Source organism: Lygodium microphyllum, chromosome 7, assembly GCF_053477565.2.
Source record: "Lygodium microphyllum isolate KBCC chromosome 7, Lygodium_microphyllum_v1.1.10, whole genome shotgun sequence".
In the NCBI taxonomy this organism is placed as follows: Eukaryota; Viridiplantae; Streptophyta; class Polypodiopsida; order Schizaeales; family Lygodiaceae; genus Lygodium; species Lygodium microphyllum.
The window spans coordinates 99,226,189-99,241,751 of NC_141141.1; the positions used below are offsets into that span (position 1 = coordinate 99,226,189).

The 15,563-nt window shown below is 43.6% G+C and overlaps 1 protein-coding gene across 1 annotated transcript in view; it reads left to right on the forward strand.

The window, feature by feature from the left end:
- The window catches only part of LOC148033751 (uncharacterized), a 241,557-nt gene that overhangs the window by 92,909 nt on the left and 133,085 nt on the right, over positions 1-15,563 (forward strand). The window contains exon 7 of the mRNA XM_087681741.1: positions 15,409-15,504. Within this exon, the coding sequence (XP_087537867.1) occupies positions 15,409-15,504 (96 nt within the window). The remainder of the gene's footprint in view (positions 1-15,408; positions 15,505-15,563) is intronic.

A 15,563-nucleotide genomic window follows, 5' to 3' on the forward strand; every position in this document is an offset into this window, starting at 1 on the left:
TGATTTTTCTAGATACATGTGGGTATAAATATGATGCATTCACCTACTTCTCTTCATGGGTGTTACTTGTACATAGTCAGATTGGTGTCATTGAGTAGGATATGTGAGGAGTAATTCTAGTGGTGAGTTTATCTCATATGAGTTCATGGAGTTTCTATAGGAGCACGGCATCTCATGCCAACTCATCTATACGAACTCCCCCTCTTAGAATGGAGTCATAGAGCATAGGAACTGAATTGTGGTGAATATGGCACTCTCTATGCTATTCACAGTAGAGCTTCTTGAGGTCCTTTGGGTCAAGGCTATTAACACTTGAGTGTACATCCTTAACCGATGTTCGACTACAACAGTTTCTCAAAAGACTCCCTTCGAGGCATTTTTTTGCACTTGGCCTATCATTTTCTGCTTTAGAGTGTACGGTTGTCGTGCTTACAGACACATTCCTAATGATAAAATAGGAAAGCTCAGTCCACGAGCTAATCTCTTGATTTTTGTTGGCTACTCTACTGAGGCAAAAGCCTATTCTTTGTTTGATCCTTAGACAAACAAAGTGATTGTTTTGAGAGGTGCCATTTTTTATGAGGGCGATATGGTACATAGCACTACACTGGTCTCTAAGCCGATCCCCCTTCCTTACACATTGGGGATAATGCCATTTGAGTTGGATCTACTATCCGCTCTTGATCCACTTGACTCATCATGGGCTCAAACTCTCCCATCATAACGGATATAAAGGCTAAGCTTTGTTCTACTTTTGAGATGATTGATCTTTATTAGTTGTTCTATTTCTTGGGTATGGAGGTAATTTGATCTAGGGATAGTATTTTTGTCTCACAGCAGAAGTATGCTCTTCGGTTAGTTTAGTACTATATTGATTAGACATGGTATGTGGCCATGCCTATTGATCCCACTATAAAGCTTTCAAAGGATGCCCTAGGTCAAAAGCACACCAATAGATCTATTGTAGGAAAACTTCTTTGGTTGATTCATACTAGTTAAGATCTTGCATATTCTCTCTCTTAGTCAATATTTTAATGCACCTAAAATGTCACACTGGATTGCTTGCATATATGTGTTGGGATATGTTTGTTGTACTTTTACTTATGGTTTGACATATGATCATGGTTTGCTTTTGTAGGGGTACAGTGACTCAAACTTGGCTAGAATTCCCAACACGCGGTGTTCTCATAGATACATCTTTTCTTTGGGCATGACTCCTATTTCTTGGTCAAGCCATAGGCAAGAGATAATAGCTACTTCCAGAGTAGAGGTAGAGTATCAAGCCCTCTTTGAATGCACTACAGAGGCTGTCTACTTGAAGGGGATTGCTAGTCATTCCACAATTCTTATGTGCTTTACTGACTGTTCTCTATTTTGACAACTATAGTGCCATTGTACTAGTTGGTAACTTGATCATTAGCCCATGGATATGGTATGTTGGTGTACACTACCATTTCACGAGGGAGTAGGTTGACCTAGGCACTATCCGCCTAGAGTTTGTGTCTACATCAAACAATTTTGCTGATATATTGACCAAAGCTGTCAATCGCCGAGTTCTTTAGTACTTGCTATCTAGCATCCGCATGGGTGCACCCTCCCCTACTCCCTTGAATTGATGGAGAGAGGGTGATTCTCTCTGGCTTTCCCTTCCACATTGAGAGGGGATGGCCTTATTGTCTTAAGAGTGATAAGATTTAGGTTCACTTTTTCTTCTTAAACATTTATTATTTGTACATTGTATCATTATTTGCATCCTCTGGATGACTATGATTGTAAAAGGGTGCTTGGGTAAGAAGAGGGAGAGAGAATAGAGATAGTAGAACATAGAAATTTGCAGTCAATAAATGCTAAAATGAAGAAGGCAGATATACAAACAGGCTGTCAAAGTATCTCCTGGAGCCAATCTCTCTCTCACTACCTCAAACACAAGCGAGTGTGGACTGGGGCTCAGCCTTGATAGCTGAAAAAAGAGCCATAAAAATGACCAGGTCAGGCAGCTAAAAATGATTGGCTGCACATAAAATAATGATAAAACCAGTGATCTGCAGCAGATGTGCCACGTGGCACTGCCACCTACCGTTTGACCTGCTTGGTAAAAGGTACCTGTGCCTGTTGACAGCTGAAAATGCCTAGAACTGATAGGAAATGTGTAATTGTGCCCGAGAGAACTAATTGTACAACTGTAGCTTGGCAATGCGAGTCTCGGGGATGACTGAATTTCTAACAGCCCCTCTCAGATCTTGGACGAGGCATAAGGCTCAAGGATCTAGAGTGCTGTTGAAGAACAACCTGAGGAAGCACCTTTGTAAATGAATATGCCAAATTGTCCTCTATCTTGCAATATACCACATCAATGGTCTCATCCAAGATCTTCTCCCAAATGAAATGGCATTGTATCCCAACATGCATCAACCTAGCATGAAACATAGGGTTTCATGCTAGAGCAATGTAATTTTCATTGTCACAATGAAGTGTCGTAGGACTTGTCTGTGGATAGCCAAGCTCTCCTAGTAACCTCCAAAGCCACACTATCTCACATGTAGTAGAAGATGCCACTCTATACTCTGCCTTTGTAGAAGAAACCGCAACTGAGGGCTACTTCTTGCTACTCCACGAGATAACACGTGCACCCAAAGTAGAGCAATATCCTATTATTGACCTCTACTGGTTAGCATCTCCAGCCCAGTTGGAATCAGTCTAGCTTGAAAGAACCAAAGTTGGATTGCAAATACGTATTTGATAATGAATACCAAGATCGGGGGTCCCCCTCAGGAATTGCAAAATCCTCATAGTAGAGGAAAGCACAAATCAATCAAAGTGTTAAGGATATATATAAATGAACCAATCAACTATTTGTAGTAGATAGCATCTACCGTTTGTGAATCTGCATGGGCCATAGCCTTCCAATTCAGATCCATAGGAGTAGAAATAGTCTTACATCCCTCCATCTTAAATGTAGTCAAAAGCTCCTACACATACCGCTGTTTTGGGAGATGAAAATCCCCCTCAAAGTTTGCCAAATCTCATGACCTAGAAAAAATTGGAGAAGGTCCATATCTGTCATCTCGAATACCTCTTGTAGTGCTTCCTTTCTTTGCTTGACCTTCTGACCTGTCAAGATGAGATCATCCACATAAAGAACGAACAACACGTGTCCCCCAGCGGAGATGTGGACATGCAAGTGGGGATTGGAAGAGCAATGTGGATACCCTAACTTCTCTTGGAGAAACAAACAACACGTGTCCCCCAGCGGAGGTGTGGACATGTAAGTGGGGATTGGAAGAGCAATGCGGATACCCTAACTTCTCTTGGAGAAACGAGTCTATCTTCTCCTTCCAAGCACGTGGAGCCTTTTTTAGGGTTGTAAAGGGCCTTTTTCAACTTGTACACCTTGCCATTGGATGAGGAAAGACTAGGAGGCTGCTCAATAGAGATTTCCTCCTTCAGATCTCCATTAAGAAAGGTAGACTTCACGTCAAGATGATAAACTGGCCATCTCCTATGGTTGGCCAAGGCAAGAATGGTCCTAATGATAGCTATTTGAGTTGTAGGTGCAAAAGTCTCATGGAAATTCACCCTTGGTTGCTAAGGGAACCCCTTTGTAATAAGCTTTGTCTTGTGCTTATCCAGAGTGCCATCATTGTGGTACTTGGCATTAAAGACCCATTTGACTCTAGTCACATTCCTATGAGCGGACTAAGGCACAAGATCCCAAGTGCCATTCTCCTCAATTGCATCCAACTCTTGCTCCATAGCCTTTTTTCAATGTTGCGATTGTAAAGTCTCCTTCACAGAGGTAGGCTTCCTATTTTGCATGGCACGAGACATCAAACAATAGTTAGTACAAACAAGCTTAGTGGTATGTGTGCCTAATTCCTCCAAGAGTGCCAAAAACCATCTTGTGGGGGCTACTACTCCTCAGGGATGCCTTCAATCCCTAAATCATGGAGTGTATCATGTGCCTAATGAGGAGGAGGCTAATACTCCCCTTGCTACTTTGCCTCTGCCGAAGTCTCTTGAATGTCTACCGGAGCTGGCTTAATGGGTGAATCTCATGGTGAAGCAATCTCCTTCTGTAATAGGGGTGGAGCCTCAATAGGCAAAGGCTTCAAAGGCAGTGGAGAAGGTGCCTAATTGTCACGTGGATCTTTGTACTCTGGTTGAGTCTACCTCCTGCTGAAAAAGCTATCTGTAGAAGTTAGTGGCAATCTCCAACATCTCATATGGGCTAGAGCAGATCCTCCCATACTGATATGGAGGCTGCGAATCTGGTCTCCTGAGGTGCGAGGTTGATGCACCTGAAAAAATTCCTTGCACATGGTGTCCCCCTTCTGTGCCCAAAAAGTTGTTGAGGTACGGAAGGAGAATTCAGAGTGCCTATCCTCAAGGCCGGCGAGGGCTGCCCATGCGCTCACCTCCTGCGTGTGGAGAGTGGGATCCCCTGGTGCCTCCTGGAGTAGTCTCTACATGGCAGCTAGGTCTCGCCAGAGTGCTCTCTCCTCCTTCCAACTCTGTTGCCTGGCCTATAGGGCTGCCTCCTGCTGGCAGATCTTGCTCGACTCGGCTAAGGCCTCTGCAACCTCCTCTGCGATCCGGTCCCCCTTGGCCCACTCCCTAGTCTTGAACTGCTTAATCTGCCTCCTCACCTCCTCCCTCTTGTAGATGAGTTTGGGATCCGATAGGATTGCGTGCCATGGGCTGAAGCAGGAGCATCAAGAGTGAGGAGAACCGGGCAGTGATCAGACAAAGTGGTACCGGCCAACTGCCCTACCTAGCCTCCGCGAGAGCACCCCCACTCTCCCACATAGAACTTGTCTAGTCGCTCTAGAAGAGCTGCGCTGCCCAGCTGCCTGTATCCCCAAGAGAAGTCCAACGACCTCTCCCTCCTGTGGAAAGTTGGGTCCTGCGAAGCATCACGTGCTCCTACTCCGAGGAGGAAGGCCTCCCATGCCTCTTGCTCCTTCAACAATCCAAGAGTCCACCTCTAGAAGTTCTATTGTAATTTCCACCTAGAACCTCCTGCGTGCCCTAACCTCAGTAGGAGCATAAACATTGAGGACTCTAAGGCACGAGTTTCCTATATCTAGTCTGATCCATAGGACCCTTCCTGCCACAATCGTCCCGTGGTCTTGTACATAGGCGGTGAGGCTCAAGCCAATAGAGGTGCATACGTCTCCACTCCTGCCGCAGGCACCGATGGAGTACTCCCAGTAGGTGTTTGAGCTGCTTTGGAAGTACCTTCCCTACCCGACGGGCTTGGGAGGGGGTGAGTTTGTGCTTTTGAAGAAGTAAGATGTTGATCCGTCTGGCAAGAGTAGGTTGGAGCTCTTGCAAATCGATTTCCTAGAACCACGTGCCCCACTGTAGTGGAGACTGTTCACGTTTTAGGAGGCTAGGTGTAGACTCATGGGGAAACCTAAGACTACCGAACAAGCATGTGCTCAGTGTGAAAGTTGCTGATGAAGAGGAAGAGCTATGGGGCATGCGAATGCACTTAGCCGCAGGCTTGGAGGGTGAACTCCATTCCCCCATGGTGGCTCTCGGGCAGCGGACCATGGGGGTAATAGATGCACCAGGTGGTACCACTAGGGTGTCTATCAGCTAGGCTGAGAGGCGTGACTCTGTACACTGGTAGAAGCGGGTAGCTTGTGCAAGGGGTCACTCGATCACATCCATCGATGAACTCCGCTGTGGAGGGGCTCGAAAAGAATGCTCAAATGTGGGATCTCTCGACTCTAGACCACCAGTTGATGTCCATCATGCACTTGGGCGACTATTGGGAGAAAAGTGCTAGTCCTCCTCCCATCCACTGGGAGATGTGATCTGCAACCTCACCCCTCACCTCCTCCTCTATCTATATCATCGTCGAGTCTCCTGATTGAGAGGTCTGAAAGAAGAAAGCATAGTTTGGTCCATCTGGTGGTGCTAGTAAATGGACCTTGCCACTCCTTGACTTGCGGATCACAAAGATCCCCACCTCTAGAGGTAGTGGAAACTCTCCTCGCTCCGCAACTCTCAAATAAGACTACGGACCACTGCGGAAAAACTCTTGGGGGAGCAATTGTGCGTGTCCAGGGAAGGTGTGACGAGCGGCTGGGGACCAGATGCGCTGGTGGCTGTGTGGGGAGGGGAGGGCTGGGTTTCTAGTGAGGAGAGGATATGGGCGTGTGAGGCTCGTCACCTCTTGTGGGAAGGGGGGGAATGGATGGGGGGAGGGACACATGTACTGGGTGAAGACCGGGGGGGACCAATTGGCGGGGGAGAAGATGGGGAAGAGGACAAGTAAGGGGTGGTGGGGTGATCAGACGTATGAGGTGGGTGCCCCGGAAGGGGGAGGTTGTGGGATAGGGTTGGGGGGGGATCCATGAGGGGAGGGGAGGGGGCATGGGGGCTGGGGGATCTTGGGTGGAGGGGGTTGAGATGCCTCAGTAGTAGGTGGTGGGGGTGGAGTCCTGTGATCCTGCTGGGTGGGATGGACGTGGGGGTGTTGCGGAGTGTTTTGACGGGGGCGTTGCCAGCCCTCCTACTCTCTACTGCTGTGGCTATGTTTGAGGGGCTGGCTGAGGCCCCCCTTACCATCTCTCTCTCTATCGTCGTTGGACCTGTGTGAAACCGTCAGCATCCACTTGTGGTTTTGCCAGCCGAGTCGCCTTGGCTCCGAAATGCATTGAGTCTGCTACTTGATGCCCAAAGTCATGACATCGCAGGCACTGGCTAGGTTGCCTTGTACAATAACCTGCTGCCTCAAAGAGTGTTTGCCTGCCTCAATCTCAAGAAATTTGGGTATGTTCTTTGTATCTTTTAGAGCCACGCGCACCTTCGGGACTCCTATGGCTGTCATTGCATCTGTGAATGAGGGAGGAAAAACTGTGCCAAAAAGCTGTACAAAGTCCTCCACTAACTGGAGATACTCTACCGCGAGTCCGGGCAATAGAAGGGTGACCGGGTGTCTAGGAAACCTATTGTGGAGCGCGAACTCCTCCACTCTGAAGCCACTATACTAGGGAACCATGTAAATGACCCCCTTCATGGACGCATAAGGCGAGCTGTCCACTAGCTTGCGGGCTGCATCCATGGAGGTGAGTCGAACCATGAAGATCCCCTGACCCATGAGAATTGCCTCTGCAATCTGTGCTGTGCCAATGCGTAGCGTGGAGTGAAGCCAATCCCGAAGTTGGGCCCTAGATGGAGAGTGTCCTACAACCTTTCCATAGATTGTTGTCTCTTTCAGTTCCAGTTCTGTGGCACGGACTGAAAGGAGCTGTTCCTCAGAGAGCACGACGTGCAAGGTGTTTGACTGGGGGGACACTCACAGAATGCTCCGACCAGAAGTTTCCATTGTGTGTCACTGCTGGGGGCTACCAATCTAGTTGCTGTTATACCGGGGGGAATGTTGCTGCAGACGGAGGGAGCACCAAATGCTAGTGGTATGAACGTGCAGCATAGGATGGAGGCACCGGAGCAGGTCAACTGGGGAGGTCTTTCGTGCGTGAGGTAGAGGGCGGAACCGCCCATAGTAGGTCTATGGTCAAGGGGCGACTCTCTCTTCCTATGCCCTGCAGGGGTTCCAGGACACAGCAGACAGGCGTGCTCTACAAGGGCCGTGGGACAGGGGGCTGCAGATCAGGGTTGCACTCTTTCTGTCTGTTTGGCCCAGATGCTGCCTACTGCTACACACAGCAGGCCTGTAGGCACAGTGGCGGTCCCTGATTCTGGTGGAGGTGATGGTGGGTTTGGTTGCTGATGGCACAGCCATCAAGTGGCGGAGCAGGGGGTAGCGCAGGCCAAGTAGCACAGGCGGGACTGTAAGACCAGGGGGTGACGCTGCGACAGGGGATGTAGATGGAGGAGCTGGAGTAGACCACGCTGTTGGCTTTCTTATATTTTGCTTCTGCATGATTGCAAAAGCCTTAGGTGCCCTGTAAGGCGGGATTTTTGCCCCCTCTTGTATGTTCTTATCTGTACCATAAGGACCTTGGGGTGCTATCACCTGTTGGTGGAGGGCTTCAAACTTTGGTAACATGCTGTAGGATTGTCTCCTCATGGTTGCAAATCATATCAGCAATCTCTCCTTGCTCTCTAATAATCTCCTTCTCTCTCACAATGACTAGAATAGACTTCCACCAGCCCCTAAAAACGTTCTCTCCACTTGTATGGGTAATTTTTTTCCAAATGGTAACCTTCTAATCCCATTTTTCATTATTATCCAACTTATTAAATTAAATGTCTAAATATTAAATTAACTTAATAAGTATTTTGGTGCTCAAAAAGTTAATTTCACCAGCCAATAATTAAATTGGCCCTTAGATTGGTATTCATTAATTAATTAATCCCTAGTGTCTAGGTGATACCTGGTGACAGTAGACTAGGTGATACCTGGTGTCAGATTTGGGCCTAGACTAATTGATTGGCCACTAATGTCAGTAGTGATATTAGAGACTAGGCAATTATTAACTAATTACTGCTAATCTAAGGATTTAATGTCACCAGCCAATAATTAAATTGGCTAGAATAATTTGTCTTCCAAGTATCCTTGAGAAGTTATTGACCCTTAGATTGGTATTAATTAATTAATTAATCCCTAGTGTCTAATGTCACCATTGGCATTAGTAGCTAATAAATTGGTTTAGGCCTAAATCTGACACCGAGTACCACCTAGTACACCTATCAGGTATAACTTATTATAGCTTTTGCCTTTTGTACCAACCGACATCTCGGGGTCTTGGATCCCATACTGTGAAATAATTAACTTACACCTCACATGTGCAAGTCACATTAGCACATTTTATTACCTTTTAATCAAATGCTAAGTAGAGCAATAAAATTTCTTGTCCTCGTGAAAGACAAACCTTAAAATTTTCTCTAAATTAGGGTTTACAGAAGAGATTGATTGAAATCTCTTCCTCAGATGGCTCAAATTACTGGAAAATGATGAGATAACCTAAGAGGTGGCTCGACGACCAGAGAGAATGCTGTAGAGAGAGAAATTTCAGAGTTTCTTTTGTGAGAAATGCTAAGACGTTATTGCTGCCCTGCTCAAATAGCCATGGAACCTGTCATCTATAGCATAGGACATCAGAAAGACTGCTACCCTCTCTTCTATGCTGTCATCTATACCATAAGGACCTTGGCCTACTGTCATCAGCTCCTGGAGGGCTTCAAATTGGTGTCACATGTTGTAGGACTGATGCTTGGTGACTAGAAATCACATTAGCAGTCTCTCCTTGCTCTCTAACAATCTCCTCTCTCACAATGGTTGGAATAGACTTCCACGAGTCCCCAAAAACTTTTTTCCCACTTATATGGGCAAGTTTTGCTAAGTGACAGTGTTTTTATCTCATTTTTCAGCATTATCCAGTTTATTAAATTAATTTTTAGAATATTGATTCTGAAAATTAACTTAATAATTATTCTTATGCTCAGAAAGTTAATTCCGCTAGTCAATAATTAAATTGGCTAGGCCAATTTTTCTTCCAAGTATCCCTAAGCAATTATCGATCTTTAGATTGAAATTAATTAATTAGTGAATTAATACCTAGTCTCTAATACCACCACTGATATTAGTGACCAATAAATTAGTCTAGGCCTACATTTGATAGCGAATACCACCTAGTACTTGTTAGGTATAACTTATTACAACTTTTGTCTTTGGCACCAACCGATATCTTGGGGTCTTGAGTCCCATATTGTAAAATAATTAACTTGCATCTCACATATGTAAGTAACATTAGGACATTTAACTTTTTAATCAAATGCTAAGCAAAGCAATGAAATTTCACGTGCTCCTAATAGACAGACCCTAATTTCTACTATAAATGTAAAATCTTTTGTATATCAATTGGTAGCAAGACATATTGGCTCAACGATTCCAATTGAATTTGATGCTCATGTACTTTGAAAGGTGATTTGTATTATTGAAGTATCTCAACCATCTATTTGAGGAACTTGTTGGCTGCACGACAGTTTTCTTACAAGTCGCCTACAATTGTCTACTGTAATAACCAAAGTGCTACTGCTCTTGCGGACAATCCTATCATCAACCCTTAGATACAACACATGGCGGTTCATTTCCATTTCACCAGAGAGCAGGTTGAGCTAGATACTATTCGCCTAGAGTTTGTGCTATCTAGTGACAATTTTATAGATATTTTGACCAAGGCGGTCAACAGACTGGTACTATAGTACCTTCTACTATGGATCGGCTTGGGTACACCCTTCTTTACTTCTTTAGATTGATGGGAAGAGGGTATTGTTCTCTTACTTTTCCTTCTAGTTTGAGAGGGGACGGTTTCCTTCTCTTAATAGTGACAATGATAATGCTTACAGTTTTTCAATTTTGATTATTTATTTATTTCGTATTATACATTAGTGATATTTGTAACTTCATTTGCACTATCAAGATGACGTGATTGTAAAAGGGTAGTTGGACAAGTGAAAAATCCTCTTAGGAGGGCATTGTCTAAGTGACACCGTTGCATCACATTCTATATGAGCATGAATACTTGAATCTTTCTTTCCATTACCCCATGCATTGGCATTCTGTTCATGTAAATATGCATCTGTGCGTATTTATCCCTTTTTGGTCATCCTTGGAGTGATTGACTTTGGATCCACTATACTCGTGGCATTGTACATGACATTCTCAAAAGGTGTTTTTTTCCTATGCTTGCATGCTGGCTTTGCTTGTCTTGGTTGCTTACTTGCCGTCGTAGTGCTTTTCTCTCTATATATCCTCCATAAGATTGACATATATATACACTCTCTTAGGAATCCCTAGGTACTTATTCTAGTAGTGTGTGGGATTGTTTTACTTGCTTTTTGAAGATAGTAGGGCTATCCATCCTTATTTTCTCGTACTTCGGGGCACAGTGACTCAATGGGATGAACACTTGTTTGAAACCTTGACTTAATGCTAAATCTTGTGACCAAGTTAACCCATAACCCTTAAAAAAAAAGTCCATTGTTGATCCCATCTACCTCTTGCAAGACTTGGTATGCCCTTGGGCAAACAATGCGTACCCTTGGTTCGATGCCCAGGCCTCTCTGGGGTAATCATTTGGTCTCCCTTGGTAAAATAACCATTGCCTTTGTAGTCTTGGTACGTCAATTGGTAGTTGACGTACACCCTTCGCCCGATGCCCTGGCTACTTTGGAATGAGACGCCTTGAGACGCCTTTTAGGATATAAGACAATAAACATAATGGACTTATTTCTCATGGCTCGGTTTTGGACCTAAGATGGGGTGTTGAGCTAAAAATCCATTAGTCTGACTTAAATTCTCCCAAAACACACTTAATTAATACAAAAAACATCTTATTTAAAAAGAAACGTGATCATAGAGAGTCACTATGTTCCATATGCATAACCCTAATTTTGTTATTCCAAACTTTCAATAAATACATATGTAGTCCATCACTCTTCTTTAATCTCATTTTTGCAAGTTTTAGGTTCTGTATCTTTGTTGCCCACACCCCGTTTGCGGAGGACATCGTAGATGAAGTCTTCCATTTCTGTTTGCTATCATTTGGCACTTGACTCTAGCCTCTATCACCCACATCCAGCTGTCGCATGCTGCTCTATCATTGCTAGACTTGTGTTTGTTGCCAGGCGTCCATCCACAACCGCTCATGTCATTATCCAAGCTATGTTTACAACCATTAGGGGTTTCTGGAGTTATCGCCATCATGGAGGTGCTTCGCCTTGTACTAACTGTCTGTATTTGATCTTCTCCCAAAGGATCATCCACATTATTGCCGACCTCCAGACCGTTGTGTTTGCCAGCTCAAGTTGTTACCAGTTTTTTCTCCTTAGGTATTTGTGTTTTTAGTCTCCCTGTCTCTTGTATTGCTGTCTGCATTAGATTTAGATTTCTTTGGCTGCGTTTGCTGGTGTTCGATACACGGAGGTTGCCTTGCTCTGTTTCGGAATCCATTTAGAGTACGATACACTCTCCAGTTTATAACCTTTACCTTGATCCCTGAGATATGAGAGTTCAAGGTTCAGTATTCATTGCATAGTTTGTTTATTGCATGAGCATTGTATATTTAGTATTTATTCACTTCATTGTTCATTGTGTTCATTGTCTTTGAGTTGCCCTAACCCTAATTGTATTTTGTGTTTATCAGTGTGTGTGCTTTGTCATACGATTGGTTTTGTGTTTTCTGCGTTTAGAGTATTTCTTCACAGAAGGTTTGGAAGCTTCTTTCTCTAGAAAAGTGACATGTGGCATCTAGAATAGGATATGTGACATTTTGAAGAGATAAGTGCCCTTACAGTAGCCTCTATATTCCACTTTTGACCACCCAAGGCAAGGCGAGGGTCGAAACAAGCATGCAAAAGGGTGCAGCACCAGGACTTCCCGGGAGGTCACCCATTCCACACCTATATATTGGAGGTCTTTCTCTTCATTTAAAATAAGCTCTCATGGTAAAATTTTAGCCACATGCTTTGTATTCTCTTATCTATCTCTCATCCAAGAAATACTTTCTATTTACCTTGATCTAATCCAAGCACGAAAGAAGAAAATCAGCTTGTTGCTTGGAGCTTGGAGAAATTAGGGTTTTAAAATCCTAATTTTTAGAATTGCAGCAAATCAGTCCTTTTATATATGGTTCAAGCACTTCATGCTCGTCATTTGTTTGAATGAATTCTTATAAAGGGGGAGGGGCCGGTTCCCCTCTTAATGTGGTGTCGACTCTTGTGTGTGTGTATCTTCTAATTTTCATGGTGGTAATTGATCGAGTTGATTAAGTTCAAAGTATTGTCATTCTCATGTTTTTCCCCATGCTTGTGGTAGTAAATTTGTGTTTATAGTAGAGATTGACTAAAATCTATTCCTTTGATGGGTTAAACTATTGAAAAATGTTGAGATATCTTAAGAGATGGCTAGGGGATGAGAGAGAATGTTGTAGAGAGAGAAAATTTAGAGTTTTATCGCAAAGAAATGCTCAAAAGCTAGTGTTGCCCTGCTCAGACAGCCATGGAAGTTGCCACCTACAGCTTAGGACCACCAAAATGGCTGTTGCCTCCTCTTCTATGCTATCATCTGTACTAGAAGGACCTTGGGCTACTGCTTCTTACTGTTGGAGGGCTCCAAACTGCTATTGTATGTTGTAGGATTGATCCTTGGTGGTTGCAAATCACATCAACAGTCTCTCCTTGCTCTCTAATAGCCTCCTTCTCTCTCACAATGGCTAGAATAGACTTCTACTAGTCCCCTAGAAACGTTTTTTCCCCTTGCAGTGACAAGTTTCTAATCCCATTTTCAATATTATTCAGCTTGCTAAATTAAATTTCAAATATTAGTTCTAAAAATTAATTTAATAATTATTTTAGTGCTCATAAAGCTAATTCTATTAGCCAATAAGTAAATTGACTGGACCAATTTGTCCTCCAAGTATCCCTAAGTAGTTATTGACCCTTAGACTAGCATTAATTAATGCCTAGTCTCTAATGTCCACCCATTGATATTAGTGGCCAATAAAATTGTCTAGGCTCAAATGTGACACCGAGTACCACCTAGTACCTGTAACGCATAGCTTATTACAACTTTTGCCTTTGGCACCAAGTTCCAACTGATATGTCGGGGTCTTGGGTCTCACACTATGAAATAATTAACTTACAGCTCACATGTGTGAGCTTAGCACATTTGATTAACTTTAATCAAATGCTAAGCAAAGCAATAAAATTTCACGTGCTTGTGATACTAATTCTCTCAGTGCTTATTTGGATTTTGGTTATTGTATTGATGTACTCATACATTCACATCATTATTTGTTTACATCTTGATGATCACTCTTGTAAAAGGGCACTTGGGCAAGTGAACAATTCCCCATGAGGTCACTGTTTAAGTGGCACTCTTGTATTTTGCATTTCATCTTGTTTTGCATGACACCTTGGATTATCCCTTGCATATCCCGTGCATTGGTATTGTGTTTATATGAAATAGGAAGGTATGAGAACTTATGAGAGTAAACATATCCTTCCAATGTGGAAACCATTGCATTGTGTAAGTGTACTTCCTTTTACCTTGTCGAAGAGTGGTTCACTTGGATTCACAAATATGGAACAATTACCATTGAGCAATCACACTTATGCAAATCCATTGAAGCTTACATTCATGTACTCATCATGCCTCTCTACATGGACACCCTTGACACAACACACACCCCTAGAGAAGTTATTTCCCAGCTGAAGGAAGGTCTGCCCTACTGTCAAGAGGTGCCCCCCTTGCTGCCCAGCTTGTTGCCCAGTGCTGAAAACTGCTGTCCTGATCCTGGAAGACATTGCCAGCCTGAGGAGATCGTCAGCAGTCCCTGTTTGCTGCTACCCAGCTGGTCACCATCATCAGAGTGAACTGGTGCCTGCATTTTCCTTACAGCCGGCTGCATTTTACTGCTATTGCAGCCTACTTGCTGACCTCATCATTTTCTACATTCCCGACTGCCATCTCAGCCAGTACACCTACATTTTTTCTGCCCAGAGTCTCCTAAGACATCTTGCTGCCTAGAGGACTGTGATTTGATCCCTCCACTGCTGCCGCGACATCATCATCATCAGTGAACTGCTGCTGGTGCTTGGTTTTTGGGATCCGTGAGGACTGGGACACAATTTGACACCATTATTCACTTATCTCTGCTGGAGCTTTCAAGCCATTCAGTGTTCACACTCTCATATGATTCATTTTTGTGAGTACTGTATTGTTTGTGTTCATTGCATTGTTGTACATTATGTGTTCCTCTGTGTTTGATCCACTTATGAAATACTCATGGTATAGAGAATCTTGTACTGCTGTACCGCACAATAAATCTCGTTAGATAAGCTGCAGCATTTCAGGCCCACTATCCCCCTTAGAAATTAGTGCAGGGGGTTGTGAGCCTTTACTGCAACCCTTTGTAGCTAGAGGATGTCTTGTTAGAGCCAGGTGCCCTGTTTGGTATAACTTTTTGTGCGTATGTACGTCACTGCAATGTTTGAGTACACAGAGTGCTGATAGCAATATCAGGAGATAACATGTATAGTGTTGACCAGCTCAGTTGTCTATATTTCAATATTGGACACCACATCTGAGATAAGATTTTTCCGGTTTCTACAGACCTAACTAAGAGGATTCCCGTAGATGGTAGGATTTTTATGAGGTCAGATGGAAAGGGAGAAAAATTTCTGATTTATTTTTTACATGATGGGATTTGATTTCTTAAAGGTGGTATATTTATGTGAAGACAAGACAATTCATGCACAAGTCCTTTAATCCAATGTTTATTAATCCATTGCTAGTGAATTTTTTTTTTAGTGTGTGTTCTGTAAAACTAGAAGCAAACTCTGAGGAAAAGCTGATGAGTAAATAATTTAATGTGAATGGATTTCAAAAACTCTGGATGGAATTGAGCCTCGCGGTTTTGGTCCTAGGTCATGCTTGCAACTGTGTCTATTGCTCAGGATCAATTGGAGGAAACCATTTCAACTTGTCGCTTTGCACAAAGAGTGGCCACAATTTCCAATCGGGTATATTCAGTCCTCCATGCTGATTATCAACATGCCCTTTGATAGACGGCTTCATTAGG